Genomic DNA, 12,719 nt, shown 5'->3' with positions numbered 1-12,719 from the left:
CTTCAGTATTTTAAATGCTGTTTTGTTCTAGCATATGGGCCTTAATCTCTGTTCATTATTTTAATTTTTTCCTAACTGGCAGTTGGATACACTTTGCTGTTGAAAAGTTTTCTGTTGGTGATTCGGGGTAGTAAATCAGGACATGGGTGTTGTGTTAGTGAATACATGTATCAGTCTATCAAAATTTCTGTCATGGCCAGCTGAAGAGACAAAATACTTGCCTGCCTCTTCCACAGTGGTGGAAGATGATGGTGAGCTGTGAGCAACTTGGTTTGTTCCTGGAAATAGTAAGTAGTTTTGCAAGACTGATACTTACCAGGTTTCCCATGTAGTTATTATGAAATTTTATTTAAAATAAATCTTGGAACAAGATTTTAAAACAACTGCCAGCCATTTTAGATAAACTTGCCTAGTAGATTTGTCAAGTGTCAAGGCCTGTGATATTAAAAGTTTAGAAGAAAGCTGTGCAAGTCATAAGGGTACCTTACTGCTTCAGAAAAAGATGAAGAAAAATCTGTCCCATTTTAATCATCTGTATTTGAGATTTAATGAAAAAAAGTACAATTTTGATTCCATCCTTTTACTTATTTTTCTCTAGGCTATACTTTTTCCTGAATTTTATTTAACTGTGTTCATCAGATTTTACCAAAGGTAGTATCTGAGGGACCAGTTGAATTAAAAATGGGTCCATAAATTGTCCCTTCTATCATAAAGGACTCTTAAGGTTTTCCTGTGAGGAGCTTGATGGGAACAGATGTATATTAAAGCTTTGTATCCATACAGTAAAACGTTGCCCTACATTTTACCTTGTGCACGATGAGCAGAGTGATGAGATCAACTTTTACTGAGCAGCCACTTGGGTGTAAGCTCCCAGTGTTTTACGGTCTGTAAGGTTTAAGCGGTTTTAGAGAAGACTGTCTTTGCATACTGTTACAACTTTTTAATGAGTGATTAATAATCTGTTCAGGAGTCAACATTCAAATTGCTTTAAAATCTGGTTTGGAATTCTCACAGGTTTTGATTTTAGAGGGCAAAATGGTCAGGGGGAGATTTCTATTTAGAAGTATCTGCTGGTAAAGTGTCTCTATGGTGCTTTGTCATGGAAACTTCCTTACAAATCAGTAGTGAATCCTATGTGTTTGAGTCCTCATCCTCCCCAGAACTGATCATGAAACAGAAAAAGTAGAGCAACCTTTTACCTTTAGTTCTAAAACAAATACTTGGGAGTAACAGAAATACCGGCTATTGACACTGTTCTTTCTGTTTAGACAGTTAGTGTGGTCGTGCTAGAATTTCATGTTATTAGTTTATGAAAAATGCAAGTAGTAAAAACTTTGTGGCTTCAAGTATACAGTAGATGTGAGTTAACAACCACTCAGGATAAAATAAACATGTCAAAATAGTAATAGATTCCTAGTACTGGGGTGTGTGATGTGTGTGTGTGTGTCAGTGTTCAATGATTACTTCTCTTTTCTTGCACATAGTAAATACTTTAGGGGTGGGAATTACTAGCTGGTTATTTATGGACAAATACCATATTATTAAATAAAACAGAGTCATTTAACACTTTTTTCATATTGAAGATTCCAGGAAAAAGCTAATAAAAATTTTTAATAATCAGCTGCTCTTAATACATTTTAGATTTACTATGGTAGCTTTTATTTGCTATTAGAAGATCCCAACAGCTAAATTGATATATACCCCATGCTGCATTTTTTAAATTTGTAATTCCTGTACTTGACAATGAGGTTTTTGATCTGTTTTTGTCCTTGTAAGAATACAGGACTTGCTCTCAGTTTTACTAGCAAAAAAAAAAAAAAAAACAACAAACATTCTGCGAGGATTAAAAGATTATTTTCTTACTTTTTTCATCATACCAAGTTTGTTTCTCTGAACTAAGGTTTCTGAGGATTTTTACTACTTTAGCATTATTTAATCTCATAGAAGGAGCATAAGCAGCACATAGCCCACTTCTGTGGACACAAGGCTAGGCAAAAGTACATGGCTTGTTGGTGTGAGCCCCTCTTGACCAGCATAGCCCTGCTTGCTGGTGTGAGCCCCAGACCTTCGAGATTCGGTACTGGTGAAGGACTAAATCAAACAGGTTTTCAGTAACCGTGACTTCTGCTGTATGATGTCCTTTAACCTGGGGACCAGGGAAAGTCTTCATTCTTAGTCCTGAAGAAGGCACGTATTGAAGATCATGTTATTGGTGCATGTAAGCCATTATCTTAACTGTCTTACTGAGCTGGTTCATGCTGTTGACTTGTTGAAATGTGAAATGTAGTTACTATTGACTTTGTAAATACCTGCCAGAGAAGAAATATAATTATTTTAAATTATTGTAAATAGAGATGTATAAAACTCGACACAATCTGCAATGCAGAAAAAATTATAAATATATATATAAATATATAAAGATGTTAAATAAATATCGTGCTGTTTCTGAACAGAAATGACTACTTTGTGACTTGCTGGTTTTTAAAGATGTGATTGATGCTGGTGCGGGCGGGACGGGCGCTGAGGGCGGAGCCGTGAGGGGGGCGCAGAGGGGGCAGCCGTGAGGGGGCGCTGAGGGCGGAGCCGTGAGGGGGGCGCAGAGGGGGCAGCCGTGAGGGGGCGCTGAGGGCGGAGCCGTGAGGGGGGCGCTGAGGGCGGAGCCGTGAGGGGGGCGCAGAGGGGGCAGCCGTGAGGGTGGCGCTGAGGGCGGAGCCGTGAGGGGGCTCTGGCGGGCGGCGCTGCTCCGGAACGGGCTCGCGGCGGCTTCGCGTCGCCACAGCGACCGCGGGCACGAGCTGGGGGGCGCGCGTGGGCCCGGCGGCGGAAGTCCTGCCCTGCGGCCGAGGCGGGCTGGGAGCCGGGCGCGGGTTGGCCCTCGCACAGGTCCCTCAAGGCGCGGCGCCCGGGTTGGCTGCCTCGGGGACGGCCCCCGGCTGGCACGTGAGCCCGGTTCCGCCTCCCGCTGCCGCCGCCTCTGCCGGGGGCGCGGGGAGCGGTCGGGACCCCGGTCCCGCAGGAGCGGCGCCGTGAGGGGAGAGGGCTGAGGCGGGGCCGCTCCGCGCCCCCCCGGCGGCAGCGCCCCCCGGCGGTGGGGCCGTGCCCACGTGAGGGGAGCCGCCATGAGCCGGCCCCAGGGGATGCGCGGCAGCCGCCGCTCCCTGCAGGTGAAGTTCGTGCCCGACGAGGACGTCCTCAAGCACATCTCCGACGACGCAGGTACAGCCGGCCCGGGGCATAGCCCAGCTCAGCGCCGCCCGCTGCCCCCAGCGCGCTGGGAGAGGGCTCTGAGCAGCCGCGGCCGGCCCCGGGAAAGGGGCTCTGCAACACCCGAGCTGGGTTCTGCAGGAGGACGAGGCCTCTGGGGTCGTTCTGCCCCGCTTGACTGCTCCCCGCAGAGTGTCTCTGTCCCAGCCCGGCACTGGACAGGCTGCAGAACGAGGTCTCGGTACCAGTTCCCCCCGCAGCAGCGTGTACGGGTGCCGGGGCAGCGGCGCGGGGAGCCGGGAAGCCCCTCGGGCCTGACGCGGTTAGACCCTCGCACGGGCAAACCGGAACGAAGCTGCAGGTGTATGCCGTACGAGTGCTTTGCTGCACTTCTGACTACTTTTAAGCTGGGGAGCCTCTGTGGAGATGCTTAAAACTTGCCAGTACAAGGCACGGAGCATTTCTTTCAGGCTTCACTGCTGGTCCTGCTGTGAGCAGAAGGTCATGCAGGTGGTGTCCAGAGGGCTTTCAGCCTACAGGCGAGGTATTTTCCAATCGCCCCTCTTCCCTAGGAAAAAATAAGAGTTGCCAGGTACCATCCCTTTGCATGCAATTTGATACTGTAATGTGTGAGCCACTGTCATTTCTCCTGTTCTTCTCTGTGGAGCTGGTGTTCTCTGAAATGAGTGTCTTAGCCTCATGGACTGCAGGAGCCAGCATTTGTGGTGGAGGAGGGATGAATGGCTATAGGGTCAGATATCGACCAGCTGTTGTTTTAGCAGGACATCTCAGCGTTGAATTTGTTGAGTGATTTGCATAACAGGAGCCTGGTCTCTTAAGTCGGATGGCTGTGTACTACTGCAATAGAAATAATGAAATGGCAGGAGGTTAAATTTTTATTACAATTCTAGGAACTAAAGTACGGAAGGAGAAGGCTCAGCTGAGTGTCAATGTCAAGAGATTTGTGAAGAAGCTTGAGAATATTTCTGATAACGAAGCTCAGGAGATCCTGGAAGAGAAGAACTATGTTGCTGCTCTTGGAATATGTGCCCAAGGTATTAGCAGGGGAAAACCTGACACAGCTCTGACTTCAGGAGATTCTTTCAGTGTTAGGGTTGTACAGTGCTGGTGAAGTTGCTTTTGAGGGCTTAATCTGCTCTGTGCTTGTGGTAACAGGTAGAAGATTATGATTCTAGGATTTTATTATTATATTTGTTTTGTATCACCTGCAGTATAAAGCCAAATAGTGAAATGTTACATTCCATCTTTCTTGGGTTGGGAATATTATCAGTGCTTTTAAAATAGCTGCAAGTAACATGTCTTTTCACAGATCCAGTGGGCAATGGCTCAAATATAAGTGGTGGTGAAGTTTACTCATTCCAGACTCCCAAACGCTCCAACAAAATGGCAGAGCTGGGTATGTTTTGCTCTTCTTTCTCTGCAGACTTAAGAGAAGCAAGCAGAAAGTGGCAGTTCCAGAGAGGGTGGACTGTTTCAGTTCAGATAAGATGCTTGAGCAGGGTTGTCACTCACATGAAGAATCCTTGTATGTCCAGCACCATCTGAACTTCATTAGTGTTTATTTGTCACAGCTAATGCTACATGCTACAAAAGATGAGCTGAGGGAGAGGGATCATGCTACTGAATCACTATACATAAACTGGTTTTGGTGCCTCTTAGTTTCTGCTGTGTCTTGGGAAGTTGTGTTTCCTATCTTAGACCTCCTTCTGCAGCAGGGTGGATTTCACTGGTGCTGTCTCCTGGAGCCACGACTCAATTTGAAAACTGAGGGAAGTCATACTGTGACGATCTGTTACATGGAATAGGCTGTTGGTCACACAGTGGCAGGAACTGTTAGCAGGGTATTTCAGATTCACATCAGTCATTGAACTTCAGCTGGTACTGATAAAGAGTAGACACAGGTAAATAGTTCTTCCTGGGGAGCCGATGTGTTTGCTATATCTGATGATCTGTTATGTCCAGCTGAGCAGTCTTAAAGTACTAAGTGAGCCTGACCAAACCTTGCTCTAATTCAAAGACATGTGGTCTTCCAGGGAGCAAAACGTGCTCTGCCATCAGCCATATTTGTAAACTTAATTAATTGAGGAGTTCAGCCTTTGAAAATCTTTGCTGAGGAATACAGCCACCTTTACAGTTAGAAAATCCTAGAACTTCCTGAAATGTCTAGGAAATTAATATGAAGAGAGCATTTCAGGTGTATGGCTCCATTTCTGACTAGCCAGAGCTGGAAGTTTTGTACCTGACATGTCCTTCCTTCCCTTCCCCCTATTTCCTACAGCTTCTGAATTAGCCCAGACACCAGAAAAGAATGTGGCACCTGATGACTCCAAATGCCCTGAGAAGATGGCCAAAACCCCTCAAAGCAGCCGTAAGTCCTGTGATGGTTTGGGGAACTGAGGCTGAGTGAGTGGGGGTTATGTTTCTCTTTGGGTGGTGGAGTGAATGTTGAGTTCCAGCTTCTCTCATGCTTAAGTATTCTAGTTAACACCAGGGCTTAAGTATTCAGGTTAACACACGGGCTGCACAGTTTGATGTGCATGGCCTGTGCTTCACGTGGGTGTCAGATCTCTCCTTTGCCCTGCTGCTCTTGAGGAAACATGAACATCTCTCTCTTCTATTGCTGTGACATTAATTACTTCCTTTCTGTTCAATAGAAATACTTGCACTTGAGAGAGTTATGAGCTGGGCTGGTGTGTTAAACACTGACTGGGTAGGAGTGTGTGGGTGTTCATGTGTAAATTCATACTTTATTATATAATATTTAACACCTAGTGCTGTAGGGAGAAATACAGGTGGGAGAAGTCAATGCATGTCAACACGGGCAAGAGGATGTGCATTTATGCTTGGAAATGGAGTTTGATGTGCTCAGGGAGGGAACATTAGCTCATTTTTCAGCTTCATCCCTCCCTGCTGGAGTCTCTTCCTCCTTCCTGGCCTCCCAAAGCTGTGACCAGGAATTAGCAGCTGCCTTCTGTGGTAATAACATTGACTCTTGTGTGACCTGACACAGGCAGGCTGCTGGAGCCACCACAAACTCACAGCCAGAATGCAAAGAGTAAATTTATTTCTATTAATTTCCTGAAGCAACACCTGGGCAGAGGGACATGAGTGGAGATGCAGGCACCCTTATGTGTGGTTCAGTGCTGTTCACACTGGTGTATCAGTGGTTTTGCACATGCATGGTTTATCCCCATGCTGTGATCTTCACAGTGTTCTGATCTGTCTGTTAGGGTGCCTCCAGGCCACCAAACACCTACATTATCTATACACAGATGTTCTATTCCCAAATCATACACAGGGTAAACAGCAATAGACATGGTATATCTGTTTTTCTGCATTGCTGTTGGAGTCCTTGCTATCCCCAGCTGCATGGGCACTTGAGCATATTTACAATTCTCATTGCCAGTCTTCCACTTCTAACCCATTCCTGCCAACAACTCTCTTTGTTCTCTCCTTGCCTGCCTGTGAGGAACTAAGGCTTCCCTCATAGGATTAACTATCCAGGGAGCTGATATTCAGGCACAGTGTACCTTTGAACAGTGAATGCCTGTTTTTCTAATGGACCATATTGTGCCAGTGTTGAAAATTTGCAGTACTCTGTACAATGCTGTTTCTTCCTTTTCAGAGCATTCAAGTTCAAACAAAGTGCAGCCGAGGGTGAGTAATGATTTTACATTGCTTGGATTTTGTATTTGGGTTTTTTTCCACACTTGTGAAACTTGAACTAGCTAATTACTGCAGTTCTGGAAAGGAAGGACCTTGAAAAGCATACTCCACAGTAGAGATGTCTCTTCTGTTCTAACCAGAAGGAGTAACTCAAGTGAGAACCATTAATCAGGACTATAGGGTTTGCAGTCAGTGGGCAAATAATAGGTTTGACAGCTGAATTGTCATGGGTGGAAACTATTTCCTTGCATCACACAAGTGAGGATGCTAGATAATCCCTTCATATACAGTTAAACTCACAGCTTTCCAGTTTCTCACTAAAGGAAGAAACAGCCCTAATTGTAAGAAATGCTGTTAGAACAGGAGTTCCAGAACTGGGATGCTGTTCAGTTTCTTACTTACCAGTTGGTTTATAAAGAGGAGATACAGTGCAGAACTTCCAGTTGTGGTGGCTATGGCGTGAAAGAGTTGGCTTTCTAAAACAGTACAGCATCATAGCAGAAATGTGTGCACAGTTTTTCTGGTATGAGGTTCCAGGATGAGATACACCTGAAAACGATATGTTGTTTGGGGATGCCATAGTCACTGCTTGGTGATTTCACATCCACTTTATCAGGATCAACAACAGTATTTCCTAAGTATTGCAGACTTGATCCAGTGTCCAAGTCAGGCACGTGCTTTAAACATATGTAAGGAAAATGTGACACTACAACTTGGTGAGCCCAGGCAGCTTGGATTGCTTTGCTGTACTTCTGGGCTTAGTATGCTGAGTGGTCTTCTGTCATTCTGGTTGTTGTTTTCATAGAGGACTTCAGGTGACTTTGAGTAGATAGCATGATGTGGAAGGTGACTGCTGTGGGGACTGAAGCATTTCCAGTTTGTCACTGCTGTGGTTTGGCTCTTCCTGAGAGGCCAAGATTGGCATCTTGGTTGGAGATTCAGTTTTCTACTCTCCATGTTGAGCTGAAAGAATTAAGCCCCTTTTGGAAATTGATCCTGTCTCCCTCTGAATGGGAAAACAAGAACTCTCCATACTTAACTGCCTCTGCTTTTCCAGTTTCATGTGGGCTGAAATAGTTTGGAAATGTAACCTGTCTTTGCTTGGCAGAGGGTAGTTTAGAGGAGAGAGATGTTTCTTTTAATGCATGTTTTTTCTTTGCTGTTCCAGAGTAAAAAGAAAGAATTTGTGTCCACCACACCTTACAGACTCAGAAAGAGACTAGCAGGTAAAGATCAGCCTTTGCTGTCAGCTGCCACGATCAGTGAGGCACTGTGTTCAAGGGAGAGTGTTTTCCTGTTGAGCTGTCTGTGGTAGCAGTGTGACAGAAACAGCCTGATTTATCCTGCAGAGAGCGTAGAAATGTCCTTAAGGAAATCCATGTAGACCTTTCCTCTACTTGCTACTAAGGTGAGAGGTGGAAGGATTAGAAGCACAGAGTTACTGAACTTCAGTAACATGATCAAAAGAGACAAAACTTTCAGTAATCTTACCTGTGCTGACATTTAGTGTGGCCCAATTGCTTGAACCAGGCATAAAACTTTTGGATAATGGCTGAGACATCCATTTCAAAGTATTTCCAATAACTGGTTGGCTAAACCAGAATGAGTGCAGAGGAGAGTTTAGTACGTGGTGTTTCATCTTCTGTTTCTTTTGTGTTGAGAGACCAAGACTGAGCCAGATTTCATCTGTGCTCTTCAATCAGTGCTGCTAACAGAGGTATTTTGCAACAACATGTTTGCAGAATGTGACATAGAAGGTACTCAGCCTGCTCTATTGGTATTTGGGAAAACTGACACAGAGATGCTAAGAGAAATAGGGAATTCCATTGTCCATTTTTAGTCTCTTTTTATAGTGTGTTTCTTGGTTGGTATCAAGGAGGAGGCTTTACTTAACAATACTTTGTGATCCTAGAACTGCAAAATAAATGGCCATCTGTGTTTGCAGTTCTCTTAAGCATTGATTTTACTTTTCTGTGAAATATGTTTAGTATTCATATGCTTGTAAAACAACTAGAGAATGTGTGTGAGGTGGTGCAAAATGAGTTCTGTGTAAGAAGTCATTCCTAGCTTTTAACCTTAAAATTTATGCTCTAGCTCCAGATCCCTATTTAGAAAGTGAGAGTGAGTATTCTGCTTCCTGCTCAGAGGAGGAGGATGAGGACGAACAGAAGGAAGTCAGCGCTGTTTTGTCAGATCGAAAGACTCCAACAAAAACTAAGGCTGCATCTACACCTCCTCCCAGAAACAGCCTAGCCAAAAAAAAAAAGGAGCAGAAGATGGTGAGTGTACAAAAATATACCCCTGAGCTAGCAAACATGAAGGGATGTATGATGACAATGAGCTGTTAGTGACCTCACCTGACCCTGGGGAAGAACTGCTCAACTCATTTCATATCAAACCAGCTGGGCTGGCTTTTGCTGTACTTCTGTGTAATCCTTGGTGGACAGGCACCATGTGAACCTGTGTGCTAACTCAGCTGGCATCATTAGCAGCTTCAGAAGGAGAAGTCCATGGAGCAGGAGACTTTGTATTGGGACAGGATGAAGAAATTGATTCCTGTAGTACCAAAAGGAGTGCACATTACTGTTTTGGCTTGGTGTTCAGCTTAATTGTCTTACTTCCTTCCAGCACCGGGATCCCCACACCAGTTAAGAATTACTGTTATCGCATCTCTCACAGAATCTCTTTTCTGGCTGTCTCTTCGGGAAAGAATCATCTGACATTAGCTTTGGCAGAATGCTGCTATAGAAGCCATTTTTGCAAATAATTTCTGTCTTTCTGTATTCACCCTTGCCCTATATCTCATTGGCCATCTTAGGGAGAGGGATAACTTGATAACAGGAGGAGTGTTGCTGACCTTGCTGTCCCTTTATAGGGCAACTTGGTGGAGGAATACTTTGAAGCTCACAGCAGTTCCAAAGTGCTCACTTCAGATCGAACACTGCAGAAGCTGCGGAAAAGAAGATTGGATCAGGTACTGTTCATAGTGAGTCACACGACTCTGGGTTTTTGATTTCTATGATGTAGTGTTCCCCTGCTGTTATTTGAAATTGCTGCCCAAAGTAACATCTGGATTTTTAACAAGTTCTTTCATAACAGCTGTGGGAGTAAATCACAGCTTACAGTGTTAAAGCTACTGCTGTCGTCAAAGTAGTTGAAGGTTTAGCAGTTTTGTCTCTCAGTACTTTGTTTGTCTGATGCATTGCAGTTGCCTTTCCAGTGTCAACTGTCTTCTACGGCAAGGGAGTGGGAAGCAAAGCTGTTAAAATTGTAGGGGAAGAGAGGCCAGTGTAGATTTGATGCTGACTATCATGCTACTGTGCTGTTTAAACATCAGCATTACAGCATATCTTGAAAGCTGAATTAATCCTTTGATTCTTGATGCTTTTCTACATTGAGCTATCAGCTACAAATTATATCCTTTCTACTGTATTTTTTTTTGAGATGGTGGGCATTTTGAGCATTCTCTTGTAGTGACAAACACCTGAACCCTTGCTAAACATATTGATTGGAGCCTTTGTTCCCATGGCCAGGGATGTGATGTTGTATCTTGTTGGTACAGTGCTTGGTGATGTGTAAGCTCCATGTGTATCCGTTTTTCCTGTAGTGATTTTTCCATACTTGGCAGGAGAGAAAAATACACAGTGTGTCATCTGTTTTAGTCCTAGTCTTGCTGTTGTTTACCATAATAAGGTTACTTAATCTCTGCTTTGTATCTCCAGCAGCAAAACTGTGCCTAGTGGGGTATTAATGGGGAGAGAAAAAACTAACCACAAACTGAGTGCGCTGACAATGAAAACTATTCTCTAGTTAAGGGAGCATGCTAGAGAGTGTTTTAAGGACTTCAGGTGTTTCTCTTGCTTCTTCTCAACTTTGAATGACTGTCATCTCTTTCTCAACACAGCAAACACTGCATGATCTTTTGAAAAATGCTCCCCTTGCTTATGCTGCTGAAATTAGAGACCTTAACCAGCAACATGAATCCTTGTTTTCCAAATGGATGCTGCAATTACAGTAAGTATCTAAGGAGAATCACTGAAGAAGCTTAGTTAAAAGGCACTGCCAGTACATTTCCCCTCATGTCAGTAACATCCTGTACGAATTAAGGAGGAAATTTTTTTCATTGTTTGCTTAAATTTAAAAGTGGGTAACATTAATTTAATTCAGTGCGTCCTGTAGACCAAATCCTATCTGATTAACTTCTTGAACTGAATGTCTGAAGTGCAATGAAGTTGCATTCTACCTGCTTAGCTTGCCTGTGTCTCTCTAAACCAAACTAGAGGGCATTCACAAACAGGGAACATGAATAGTGAGAGAGCAGGGAAAATGAATTATGAGAAAAGTGCTCTTTGTGAGGAATCATTTTTGTTCTCAGCAGCAAGTTAGTAGTGAGTAGCCCACCCTCACCATCTTGAGTCTATGGCTATCTCTAGTGGTGTAGCAGTTTATTTCAGTGCCTGTGGTACCTAGTGATCTGGGCATGAAGAAACCCTAATGCTTTTGGAAACACTGGCAATATAAATTTTATTTGGCTTTGTGTGTATCTTCATGGGAAGGAGAAGGGTGAACATTCAGGAAAGCAAATGAAACTATAGAGACCTTTGAGACTCTGAAGCATCTTAAAGAAGGCAGACCACCACCCCTGAGGCTGGAGCCAATACTGGTGATGAGTGCTCATTAGACAATATTAGTTCCTGGGAATAGGCAGTGTTTCTGATAAGCTGGAGAGGGGTTTAGTCTAGGTGCAGTTCATCAAGGCTAAGGCCTAATGAGCATTTCCCATATCATAGTGCAGCCTGAAAGAGGATGAGGGATGTGACTAAAGTCGGCTTTTCTGGGTCTCTACAATTCCATACCATGCTGTCTTTATGCTTTCCTGCCTCTGTTTCTGTGGAACAATCAGGGTAAGAAATATACAAGAGTATAGAGTAATTTTGCTTTGAAATGGTGCCTGAGGATGGGAGTGGTAAACCAGTATGAAAGTTTGCTTTTTTTTCTTGTAATTACTTGGACCTGTAGTAATTAAAGTACTTGGTGAGGGAGTGCATGTGAGTGTTGATCACCATTTCTTACCTGAAGTTGTAGATTTAGTGTTCTGTTCTTAGTCAATAGCATTTTCTTCCATCCATGTTTTGCTAAGTTTGTGAGCCTCTAGGCTGCTAAAATGATTCTTTTGCTAGGATGCCTTGTTCCAGATTCCTTCCAGATTCCTAACCTTATTTATCAGCTGTAAGCTTAAGGTAAACCCAGAGTTGACAAAACATGAAATTTTTAAAACCAAGATTGCAGTGGATCATTTTGCTTAATGAATGTAAGGACCTAAACCAGACTTGCACTTCTTTGATCCTTTGTATTTGCTCACTTTTCTGCAGCTTGGGTTTCAATATTGTGCTTTATGGACTGGGCTCAAAGCGTGATCTCTTGGAGAAGTTTCGTACCTCTTTGCTCCAGGATTCTGTTCACCTGGTGGTTAATGGATACTTCCCCAGCATCACTGTGAGATCTGTAAGTGGGGGAAAAGCTTGTGGGTTTGTGTAATCATCCTGTGCTACAGATACCCCAGAGTCTTTCAGTGCAAAATGTTAAGGAAACCTGCTGCACCCTATAGCAACAGACTCTGTAGAGCAGTTCCTCTCTTTTCTAATACTTTGAAGAAATGATCCCATACATTTTCCAAGGAATTGCAGTATTTTCTGTCGTGAATAGATATTCATCACTCTAAAGCCTTGTTTTATGTCACTCTTTTGAGAAGGGGTATAATTTTTTTTATGTTCACTGTTTTAGGGATTTTATGGTAATAATCAGATTATCTCTCACAAGGTATCCAA

General features: G+C 43.7%; 1 protein-coding gene across 1 annotated transcript in view; it reads left to right on the top strand.

Moving 5' to 3' along the window:
- ORC2 (origin recognition complex subunit 2) overlaps window positions 1–12,719 on the top strand; it is a 66,355-nt gene that overhangs the window by 47,749 nt on the left and 5,887 nt on the right. The window contains exons 13-21 of the mRNA XM_059476520.1: window positions 4,116–4,259; window positions 4,535–4,621; window positions 5,504–5,593; window positions 6,851–6,882; window positions 8,060–8,117; window positions 8,986–9,170; window positions 9,767–9,865; window positions 10,796–10,905; window positions 12,264–12,396. Of these exons, the coding sequence (XP_059332503.1) occupies window positions 4,116–4,259; window positions 4,535–4,621; window positions 5,504–5,593; window positions 6,851–6,882; window positions 8,060–8,117; window positions 8,986–9,170; window positions 9,767–9,865; window positions 10,796–10,905; window positions 12,264–12,396 (938 nt within the window). The remainder of the gene's footprint in view (window positions 1–4,115; window positions 4,260–4,534; window positions 4,622–5,503; window positions 5,594–6,850; window positions 6,883–8,059; window positions 8,118–8,985; window positions 9,171–9,766; window positions 9,866–10,795; window positions 10,906–12,263; window positions 12,397–12,719) is intronic.

This window comes from Ammospiza nelsoni, chromosome 7, assembly GCF_027579445.1.
Source record: "Ammospiza nelsoni isolate bAmmNel1 chromosome 7, bAmmNel1.pri, whole genome shotgun sequence".
NCBI lineage: Eukaryota > Metazoa > Chordata > Aves > Passeriformes > Passerellidae > Ammospiza > Ammospiza nelsoni.
The sequence above is the reverse complement of the archived record's forward strand: the minus strand, read 5'-3'. Positions and strand labels throughout refer to the sequence as shown.